We start from the raw sequence: 12125 nt of genomic DNA, 5'->3' as shown, positions 1-12125 counted from the left end.
AGAAGGAAGGGAAACTTCTATAGTAGTATGACATAGTAAGAATTAATATGGAATCTACATGCTAATAAAATTGAACTTTTTGCAAGATTATGAGACTTGAGACAGCTCTATTCAGCAGATTCATAAAGAAACATAGATAATTTTAGGCCATATTATTCAAAAGTATTTGAAGTTTGCACTACATATATAAGTTCTTAAGGCAAAATTTCCCCCTAGACTACCTGAGACTTGTACTTGCCCTCTAAGCCAGAAATTACTGTTCTCATAACTTGAGAATGAGTGCTTGAGGTGCCACTTACTTACACTTGCTTCAGGGTGGTAAAAAGACTGATCAGATTGATCCAAATACTGAAAAAAAGAAAGTAGTTAAGGTTTAAATCAACATTAAAACAAGTAGTATTTGTGACTTACTTATTAGGTTATGATAGCCCCTATTCTTATGAGTTTGAGCCATAGCTGTGAAACATAATTGTACAAAAAGCTGTTAATAATATTGATCTTATATATATAAAACATTAGAGTTATATTTGGTTTTGCAGTTTGCTGTGAATACACATGACAGCTGTAGAGCAGCTTCCAGACTATTTTCTTAACGTAAGAACATGCAGAAAACCTAATACACAGATTCTGGGTTTATGTGTTTATAACTTAACATGAAAGCATGCAAAGTGGACTGGTTCTTTTCTGTCATGTTTTGGCACATGCATCTGTGCTGAGATAGGACCAAACAGGGGGTTTACTACCTTTGGAATCAAAAGATTGTCTTTTTCCTTTGAGAAAATTTCTCTGTCATGCCAGTAGTCCTCTGCTTGTGTCACTTGATGGGATAATGAACGCAGCTTTCGTACAACTATCGTGGCTTCTGTAGTCAGAGGACGGTGTACCTAATAACTTCGGAATTGGGAGGTCCTGGCCCGAAAGTGGTCTAACGCTAATATTTAAGTGTAGAAATAGCTGTGCTACTTTAAGGATCTATTTTCCAGTACCGTATGTTCTTACAGACTTGTGTAAATCTGTTTTCTGCTTTGTCATTTTTCAATATAAAATACCATGTTCTTAGAAGGTGTCCTTTTTTTCTATATTCTCATGTCAGTCCTAGTAAACACAATAAAAAGAATGAATTATTTTCATCAGTTTAATGTTTCTGAAATGTGTCAAACAATGTAATGTAACAGAATACGTAGAGAGGACCATATGCAAGAGTAGCCATGGAATTGAATGCATACTGACATCAGATGATAGGGAGTTAACCTAAAGTAGCCCCAACCAAAACCACTTAAGAGGAACCATAAAATAAAAAAATAAGATCTTAATTATCTTTTTTTCTTTTCTTTATTATTCTTAAAGTTAGAGTAGCTAGATCGTAAAAAACACACTGAAAAATAGGAAATATACAGAAATCTGGAACCTAAATTTCTCAATGGAAAATTCCAAAATAGAGAAGGAAAAAAAAAAAAAAAAGAGGTGGGGGAAGGAGAGTAGGATCAAAAAAAAGAGAAATCCAGTGCAGTGTATTTTATTTGACAGCAGTCAAAATTACATTCCGTGATCAGTTGTTATGTAACCAACTCAAAATTTTAACATATTTTAAGCATCCTGTGGAAATAATAGATAGAAAGTTTCATGGCAAGAATTCTGATATGCTGTCTGCTTCTACCATTTAAGTCTTTCTGAGATGCTAGTAAATGAACTAAATGTTGTTTGGTAAAAAACTGTGATGCTCAAATATCATGCTGTATATCTTTGATCAGAACACAGTTTGTACGTGTAAATTATTAAGTGTGTAGATTAGTGTAGTTCTGCTGTATCTCTTGTGCATATTTCACATATACAAGACATCTACTTTTGCTTAGCATATTGGAAATGACCCAAAAATTCACTCTGCATTAAAATTAGTAATACAGTAAATGTAATTACACATCATCTTTGAGAGCTGACTCCAGCACTTGAGTAGCTATGGGGTGTAAAATACTCAAAGGACAGTTTTCATCAGCTTGGTTTGGATTACCTTAATTTTGGAGTTGATCTATTTGCATGATAAAGTTATCAAAATCATTAAAATAGACCAAGATCATTACAATTTTCTCATTGTGTTTGAGATAAAAACTATAATATAAATTGTCAAGCAAAGTTTGGGAAAGTTAAAGTAGGAAGAAAGCATCTCCTTTGAGATCAGATATGGGATGTGTCTGATGCCCAAAATGTGCCATATATACCTGTCATTTGGAAAGGAATGCAATTCACAGGAGCAAAGAAGATGTTGTTTCATGTCATATTGTGCATGACAGTGTATGGTACCAGATGCTGTTTCAGCAAGTTTTATTTTGTTCTTATACCTAAAAGCCAAAGAGGTACTATCTCCTTTTCTTAGTGCTTTGTTTTTTACACCTTAATGAGCTTAGGAAATTATTAGTTTTAGTGTGTCATTTTGGCTACTTCTAGAAAAAAGGAAAATTTCATGCATTCTCTTCTTCATGTAGCTGCCACATGCATCTTTCTGTTAATGCTGTTCAGGCTAATCCTTTACCTGTAGCTGGCACTTCCTCATGTTCTCCCTTATATATGTACGTATACGCACACGTATTTTTGGATATATATGTAGGTGTGTGGGTCTGTGCCTATAAATGAGCTCAATTCTGGCTCTGAATCAGTCACCTCAGCATCAGAGGTTAACTGGAGTAGCACTGCATAGACAAGTTAGATTAAAATAGCATTTGCACCGTTAATGTAGCTATGTTATTTCTGGGACCTGTGGTGGTATTTATCATGCAGGGTAGATAAATCAAAGTGGTTAGATGGCATGTGATCTAACCCTTCCATGTAACTGCCTCCAGTTTACATAGTGGGCATGACGTGCTGTGGTATGGAATCCCCCTTTGGTTAGTTTGGGTCAGGTGTCCTGTCTCTGCTTCCTCCCAGCTTCCCCTCCTCCCTGGCAGAGCATGAGACTCAGGAAGTCCTTGGTCAGGGTAAACATTACTGAGCAGCAACTAAAAAATATTGGTGTTATCAGCGCTGTTCCCAGGCTGAAAGTCAAAACTACAGCACTGCACCAGCTACTAAGAAGGAGAAAAATGACTTCTGCTGCTGAACCCAGGACAGGAAGGTATTCTGTTGCCTAGGAAAGCATACATCCAGTGCTTTTCCTGTTTTTGTCATCCTCCACACCCTATTATTTCTCTTGTCAGCTTCTCTCAAACACATGAAATGGAAAAGCAGAGTTCTGGAAGGAGTTCTCTGCTTGCACCAAGAACGCCTTTTGTCTTCTCCAGCAGCTTAATAATGGAGGTGAATAGGACTCCTTACTGCACATCTCTTTTCTGCTTCTGCTGCTAATGTCAGTACTAACTAGCAGTACTGTACACCTTTCAGTCAGTCTGCTACTAATCTGATGATCTTTGTGCTACACATGCTCTCTTTGGTCTTCCGTGCTTTCTCTACCTTTGCTGTGTGTGGGAAAAGAAACCATCTTTTCCATCGCTGCCCAGCTGCCTGTTTGCAGTTAGGTGCTCATGAATGTTGGTTTGTAAAATTACAGTCAATTGACTAAACTTTCAGGACACTCTTGAATCACCTTCTCTGTGAATCCCATTTCCCCTTTTCACGCTTCAATGTAGGAAGGCAAGTTGGATGTTTCTGTGTTATCTGCCTAAATCGCATCTCTGACCCCTTTTGGTAGGGCTTTCGTTCCTGTTGCTTAATGGACATAGAAATGAAAGTCCAAAAGGTTGACATGGGTGCCATACAGCCACATTTACAGTAAGATGTGAAAATACCTGTGCTAGAAGTGCTTGTAGTAGTTTGCAAATGATGTCTTTATATATATATATATAATTTCATAGTTGCTTTATACATCATGTATTTATTTCTAAATACCTTAATTGTGTTTTGAAGGCATACCTAGGTAATGAAAGTCAACTTTCTGAATTAAAGGAAGCTGTGGAACATATCTTTATATTATGGGGTTTTCTTTCTTTTTTAGCATAGCTTGAAAGTTCTATTTAGCACCCAGGAGAAAAACATTAAACAGCTCTGCCTTTTTTTTTTTCAGTGTGCAATGACCTGGAATTCAGGGAGGTTGCAAACAGATTGAGAGACTGGTTTAAGGCACTTCATGAAAGTGGAGTTCAGAATAAGAAGACTAGGATTGTTCAAAGGCCTGAAAGAACCAGTAAGAGATTTCTACTTGTCTTATTTGATGTTCTCTTAGATACTTTTCTGTCATTTGTATTTCCATTGCTAAGACTTGCTTTGTTCTCATATGCTGTAAGTAGGTATGTGTATCAAAACCATAACTTTGCGTTTTTCTAGAGTTATTTTCTTATTTATGGCTTAGTACCGATACAAGATGTTCACTTTAAACTTTCAACATTACTTGGCAGGACTCTTGCTTTTAAGAATGATTGGCAGCTACCATTCACAATCCTTTCATTTGTTAATGCTATCAAATTGTCTATTTGATACAGCTTGATAATTAGCTGTTGAATAATGAGACAAAACAGAAGAAACAAGTAGGGATTTTGAGCAACTTTTCCATAGAGAAAAGTGATTTACTGAGTGGCTAGTCCTAAGAAATGAGATACAGGAACTGTAATTATGTGTGACCTATCATTGCTAGTTGATGCCACTGTAGGTACTGCGACAGAAAAACACATGGAAAAGAAGCTTGTAAGTAAAAAGGAATTCTTATGGGTATACTTCAGATAGGAAAAAACTCAGGAGCACTAATGAAGTGGAAACAGTAGGGGGCATAATTTGGTTTTAACCCCCTCAAATATTCAATTTTTGTTGTTGTTATTGTGGAAAGTAGTAGTTCTAAAATGCAATTGTCAAAGGGCTTATTTAAAAAACAATTGATGTGAGCAATAATAGTTTCAAGAGTGGTGTCCTGCTGCGAAGAGAAAGTCAAATTAGATTTCGTAAGCCATAAAAATCTACCTTTCATTAATATGAGGAAAAAACTATAAATTTCCCCAGAGCATTTTTCATAAAACTTGGCCAGCGGCTCTTTACCTTAGTTCCTTCATTACTGGCTCATTAAGTATTTGGAGGTTTGTTGTGTCGAGGGTTTTTAGCTTTTGCTTGATTGCTGTTTGTAGCATTACTTTGTCTTTTCTTCAAGAAATCCATCTATTTCATTTAATTGGAAATGTCATTTCATTGTGTGAGTTTTCATGATAAAGAGGTAAGTAATTCTGCAAAACACAGTGACTTAAAGTTGATTATGTGTTGTCTAGGAACACTCAACACTGACAAAAATGTTTCAAAGGTAAGGTGGTAATACAGTAATGTCACTTTTTATTGATACTGAAAGAAACACATATAAAAAAATGTTTTTATGATTTGCATTCTGGTTGGGGCCCATAACTGGCATGTGATATGTTTCTCATCCAGGAATGAAAACAGCAGAAATGCAAAGTTTGCAGCTCTTAAGTAAGCATTTATTGTATTGTATTAGCTAAAATCTAATCTATCTAATAATATAGCTAGTGTTGACACATTGCTCAGTTAAAGGTTAGATGAAACACTGCACAGGGCTCTGTTCCTTGCTGAATACTCACTTTGTTGAGGGTAACACACTGCGTAGGTAAGGACGAAAACACAGCACAGCTTTTTAGAAGCTTGTTTATACAGCAAAAGTTCAGAAAGTAATTTTAAGAATAGTCTTTTCAAGGCCTTTTTTCATCAATAGGTAAGGAAATATAATCTGTGTGGGAAAGTCTGTTTTCATTCTGTTACTAACTTTAATTTCTCTGTGAACATGGTACTGTCAGAAATGTTTGACATAGACTTGTAACAGGGTAGCAGAAATTAATCCTAAACAGTTGCAGTGTTGGACAAAATATTATTTGATTACTGTGCTGGTTTTGATTTACATTTTCTGTTTCAAAGAGGTATAGCTCATCAACCTTAAAATAGAGGTAGCATTGTTACAGGAATGCTGAAAAGTTTGCTCTTTGTTATAGGAGAGCTAGGATGCAAACATGGAAGTTAGGTGATAGGCTTTGGTGTGTTTGTTTGATTTCTTTTTACTAAAACAAACCAAATCAAATTGTAGAAAGTATTTACATGTGGGTCATTCAGTTTGTCTTATCTTTTCTATTTCTCTTTAAAAAAGTGTTTTGGCAAAACCCACAGTGTTTCGTAAAAAATTTGGATAATAACTGTTTAGAGTCTAGTGTTTTAGTCCTGTGCTCAGTTACTCAAATAGCATATATTTAATTGGGGAGGGGTGGATTTCAAGTATAGTAGATCCTATTTGCACTATATTTACTTGATTTTATAAATAGCCAATATTGACTTCATTGAATTAATTTGACAGGTTACTGTAAAAAGACAGTCCATCTACAGACAAAGCAATCGAATGAATATGTATATGATCAGTAGTAGTTTTCTTTATTTGTGAATTTGGGGATACAAAATTGTTTAAAAAGTTGCTTTTACGCAACTGTACTTTTTTTCTGGTAGGTACATTTCTGAACTTCAAAATTTCTCACTTGAGGCAGTAGAAGGTACTGCATCTTATGAGAAATAGACATGTCTGTAGTTTAGAAGAAAATATTAGGTCACTATGTCCTTGAAACACACAAAGAAACTAAAATAATGATAACTATTTAACATGGTAATGTCCTTCCTAATACCACTAGGAAATTCATAAGACTGTTCTTGAAGAGCTAAGCTCTTCAGTAGCATCCCTAATGAAGTCCCTCAAAGTTAGTCTCCAAAGTCATAGTAGGTCCAGGACATCAGGTGCATTAATTTTTAAGTATACCAGAGAGTCCAGCCTCTATTTTGGGTATGCCTGAGAGCTACACTTAGAAATAAATCTTGCAAAGAACTTCTTAATCATGTATAACAACCTTAGAACATGGGACTTAGTGATCTGTACAGAGCAACAGCTATGACAAAAAGCCACCTGAATTCAACTTCCCCTTTCAGAGTTGTAATGTTCATTACCCTTGGGTAGTTAAAAATCTCTTTTGGCACCCTTTCCCCTAGGCTGTCCTTTAGTCATAGAGTTCCTTCTGCATTTAAAAACCATTCTGCATTGAAAAAAGCAATTTGTGTCATTCTTTCTGGTTGTCTGTATGCATTTAGGACTTCTCATATCTCAGTCTCACTTGGGACACCATTTATTAGAAGGCTTGGGCACAGTCCTGACCAAGGTATATGTGGTGCAAGTTTATAGTGCCTTGCTGGTGCTTTTCAGAGTTGTTTCAGGTATTAAATAGTCCACATTGATCTGTACAATCATTAATATTATTTCTAAACAAAACCAAAGTTGTTCTGCAAGAGCCATCAATACACTGATAACAAGTTAAAATGTAAGGTGTTTTTACAAGAGTTACAAAATTTTGTCTGACACTTTTTTTTTCCAAAACTGAATCTTATTAATAATATAGACTAAAATATTTCAAATAATTTAATAGGGTTTTGTTTCTGAAATCCCATGTGTGTCCAGAGGTATTTGGATTACATATATCTAGAAGTATCATTATTATAAATGCTAATATAAACACACAAATCTTGTCCTCAGGCCATGTATGGTCTAAATAGAAGAATCAAAGGGGGAAGGGCACTTCACTCCCATACATCGTAATACCCCCATCATAATTCCCTGTGGATGGTGAAACAGAACACTGAAAAATTGAGATTTTACGTAGCTAGTTAAAGTCTGTTAAAATTTTTGTTCTATTTCTGTATTAATTTAGTGTGATAAAACTAGAGAATTAATGTGTCAAATGCAAAGCACAAAAAAATACTGTAGGCCCACAAATATTTCTGCTAACAGGCAGTCTATTTCTGAGGAATACTTGTGTGCCTTTTTATATTAGAAGATGAAAGACCAGAGGCCAAAGGTAATAGTGAATCTTCTTATGGCCTGGGCATAATATGATTTTTTGGAGTCTAAAACACTAATAATTTTGAAAGTAACATAAAAATATAAGAAGTCTGAAAGAAAATTACTTGTAATTGGTTTGTCTAGAATGAACATGGTAAGATATTATTACACTAAATTGCCAAATATCCTTGCAAACTTGCAGCAGGAAAAGACTAATCTTGTATAGCAATGTGTAAATAAAATTAAGAATTTCAGATGTTTGCTGGGAGGTTTTTACTTCCTTCTGGCTATCTTAAGTCCTTATCAATGAAGAAACACAGCTGACATTATGCAGCGATAAATTAAATTTCCCTGATCTTCATTGCTGAATTATATTTGGAAACCCTAATGTACAGACAGAACTTGTAAACAGAACAGTAAGAGTTTGCTTACTCCTATCAATACCCTCCCACACAGTCATTTTATAGTTATAAAAGATAAAAATAACTGCCTTTTTAATTTTTGATGCTTTGCAAATGTTGGCTGCCTAGAATTCAGCAACTACCTGAAATTACCTCAGAAAAAGTCCCATAAGCTGTATTACAAAGTTGCGCAGGTTAGCAACCTGAACCATAGTTCTAGTTTACTAGAAGTACAAGGTTCTTTCTGCATGTGTCAGGTTAGCATAAGCCCAGGCATCCTTACAGCAAGAGTCCAGAAAAAGAAATCCAGCCTAGAAGTAATTCTGAGCAGGAATTTTAAATTAATGCATCCTGGCTTAAAATTAAGACTTTGAATTAACTAAATCAGTATTGCTGGCTGAAGTTTGGTTTGACTCAATCTTTTGTACAGCATTATCCTTGTACCCAATGAAACATATATAGATGTTTATTGTAGCATTTTATTTTATTTCTCCTTCCTCAGGTCTCTTCTGTTAATAAAATGGTCAGTTTCATGTCCCACAGTATACATTTCATCTGAACTGTCAGTCTGTTAGGAAACTGGTAGCTTTCAGCGATAGGAATCATCTTGATCCCCCACCTTATAAAATTCTCTAACACACTTTCTGGAAAAGGAGAGAATTCTGGATGCCAACTTTCACAGGTGTTAAAGGGATGTTGAGGCTATGCTGTTTTTATTTCCCGTTGTCCTGGGTTCAGCGTTTTCAGGGTGGTGTGGCCATAGGCTACCTAGCCTGGCTAGCTCAGTCAGTAGAGTATGGGACTCTTAATCCCAGCATCATGGGTTCGAGCCGCATGTTGGACGCGAAAAAGAACTGTCATGTTTTAAGCCCAGTAGGCAACTCGGCCACACAGCCGCTCCCTCACTCCCCCCCGCACCACCATCCTCCCCCCAACTCCCGGAGGGATGGGGAGGAGAATCAAAAGAATGTAACTCCCATGGGTTGAGATAAGAACAGTCCAGTAACTAAGGTATAACACCAATCACTACTGCTACCATCAATAATAATAATGATAAGGGAAATAACAAGGAGAGAGAATACAACCTTTCACCACCTGCTGACCAATACCCATCCTGACCTGAGCAGTGATCTAACCCTTCCAGGTAACTGCCCCCAGTTTATATACTGGGCATGACGTGCTGTGGTATGGAATACCTCTTTGGCTAGTTTGGGTCAGGTGTCCTGTCTCTGCTTCGTCCTGGCTTCCCCTCCTCCCTGGCAGAGCATGAGACTCAGGAAGTCCTTGGTCAGGGTAAACATTACTGAGCAGCAACTAAAAAATATTGGTGTTATCAGCGCTTTTCCCAGGCTGAAAGTCAAAACACACCACTGCACCAGCTACTAAGAAGGAGAAAAATGACTGCTACTGCTGAACCCAGGACACCCGTATACCTTTTGTTGTACAATGAACGCCACTTATTCTAGGTTTATTGTAAAACCTTTGTTACCTTCCCTGTGCCTTGCCTTAACTAAGGCATTGCTTCTAACTGTGTAATCATAGGGAGCATAAATATATTACAATTCTAGACAGGTGACAGAGAATGTTATGCCTAATGCTATGTGCTCCTTGGGCTAGTATGGAGCCAGATGAGGCTCATCTAGATCATCACTTCTGTGAACAGCAGATATGACAGAAAACATTCATGTCTGTATAGTCCTTTTTAATTTAGTCCTTCTGGCTGAGGTCTATCCTGATAAAACTGTTAGGAAGAAAAACGTGTTCCCAGCTTGTGCACAGTAGGCCTCAGCTGTGAGATGCTGTTAACTGAAAGTTTTCTTATAGCCAAAATAGTAGACAAATCCATCACAAGTGAAAATCTTCTTGCTGTGCATCTTGCATGCTGAACAAGTAAAAGCCATGGTCTAGATGGCAGTCAGTACTGTAGCAGAATGCATGTGTGTTTATTCACATCTGATTTGTCAGTGTCTTTTATTGTACTGGACAGTGTACTGCTATTGGAAACAATCGTGTAGTTTACTTCTCTTGGCATATCAGATAAACAGTTTTTATATAATGCAATATGTAAGCCATTTTGTATGAATGCTGTTTTGATTTCTACCTAATGTCAAAAGCTATCTATCTCCCTTAATGTGCACTAGGATTTATTACTTAGGAGTTTAATAAGCAGGAAAACAATATTCCACCTTGAAAAGCAGATTATATTTACTAAGAGTTGATATTCTCCCCCTGAGAAATAATCAGGGAGCATTTCTGTTGGTTCCTTTTGAGGAAATGTTTTGAGTGCTAGTGTGTAAACCACAGAGGAGTTCCTGTAAATAATAGCATATGTGTGTATCAGATGCAGCTAATGTCTTCTACATAGGCAAGAGGCCTGGCAGTTTCTGAATTTCCCATCCATATCCATATGCAAATCTGCATACTTTACTGTTAATGCAGGAAAAACAAACATGAAGTCTGAGCTCTGGCTACGGGAATGATTAACTTAGCCTGTTCCTGATGGACCTTTTTCCAAGCAACAGTTTAGGAAGATGCAAGCTGTATTAGGAGGCCTGATATTGGCAGCCGGCTGCTCTTAGCAATCATCTTTTCCATGGCCTCCTCCAATCTGTAAAGTACATCAGGTAAAGATAAAATATCATAACTTTCAGGACATCGATGAGGCTGAGTATCATGCTTCTTTTTCATAGAATTGAATATATGGTATAGGAGGAAAAAAAAAAAGGACTTCAACAAGTTACCTGGATTTATTCTCTTCTAAGTTCTGTAAACACTGCAAACCACTGCAAACCACTGCAAACCACTCAAGCTTCACTCCACTCAAGCTTCACTCTCCTGATTTATAATGTCACTGAAATTCCTCAACAGAATTGTTTTCCAGGAAGTCACTGTAGATCATTTATTACTGTACATAATGTGTGTTATAGGTATAATGTTTGACAAGAAAACTCGTATTTCTAAATACTTTGAGACTGATGGTGGGATTAATTTTTTTACCTGGTTAATTTAATACTGTTTTTAAATGAAGATGACATACATACAATTTATGTGTATTATTTCAGTAGCATGCACTGTATCTATGTACCGCTGGAGCAATTTCCATGATTCAGCATTCTTTTGTGGTGTCTGAGCTCAGCAGCTGCTGTATCTTTCCTGCTATATGATTTTATTTAGCTGTTTGTTTTCCTCTTAGGATTTGATACCAGCATTTTGCCAATTTGCAAAGACTCCCTTGGCTGGATGTTTAACAGGCTTGATACAAACTATGACCTTTTGTTGGACCAGTCAGAACTTGGAAGCATTTATCTTGACAAGAATGAGCCATGCACCAGGGCGTTCTTCAATTCTTGTGACACATACAAGGACAGTTTGATATCTAACAATGAGTGGTGCTACTGCTTCCAAAGACAGCAAGGTAAAAGATAAGAACAACCTGCATATGTATATGACTGACCTTTTTGTATTGCTTTTTTTAACATTTTAAGATTACAGTGAACTGCAAGCCCTTAAATGCTATACCATGAATTTGTGTTAAGGATTTTTGCCTCCCGGGAATACCTAAAATGAATCAAAAAACAAACAAACAACCCAGGCTAAATGCAAAGGCTTGCTAGAAATTCACTGATTCTAAATGAAGTGCAAAAGACTGGCTAATGCTTTTACTGCAATACAGTTTCTTGTGCCAGCTTCCAGTAAACATGCAAAGAAAGGAGATCAAAGTAAAGAATAAAAGTACTTAGATGGTTTCTTTACCAATCTACTTGCCTACATTATAAATAAACTTTTTTATCTATAAGAGGGCATCTTAATGTTCTATTTTGTGAGCCTATTAAAATAACTGAATGAATATTATGGATAAAGTTATTTTCAGACATTTGGAC

General features: G+C 36.4%; 1 protein-coding gene across 4 annotated transcripts in view; it reads left to right on the top strand.

Moving 5' to 3' along the window:
* The window catches only part of SPOCK3 (SPARC (osteonectin), cwcv and kazal like domains proteoglycan 3), a 195737-nt gene that overhangs the window by 173754 nt on the left and 9858 nt on the right, over window positions 1–12125 (top strand). For 3 of the 4 annotated variants that reach the window (XM_065694107.1, XM_065694122.1, XM_065694116.1), the window contains exons 7-8: window positions 4052–4171; window positions 11438–11659. In XM_065694107.1, the coding sequence (XP_065550179.1) occupies window positions 4052–4171; window positions 11438–11659 (342 nt within the window). The remainder of the gene's footprint in view (window positions 1–4051; window positions 4172–11437; window positions 11660–12125) is intronic. The other variant, XM_065694123.1, reaches the window with a different exon arrangement.

Source organism: Lathamus discolor, chromosome 1 (assembly GCF_037157495.1).
Source record: "Lathamus discolor isolate bLatDis1 chromosome 1, bLatDis1.hap1, whole genome shotgun sequence".
Classification (NCBI taxonomy): domain Eukaryota; kingdom Metazoa; phylum Chordata; class Aves; order Psittaciformes; family Psittacidae; genus Lathamus; species Lathamus discolor.
This window is presented reverse-complemented; position numbering and strand designations above follow the sequence as displayed.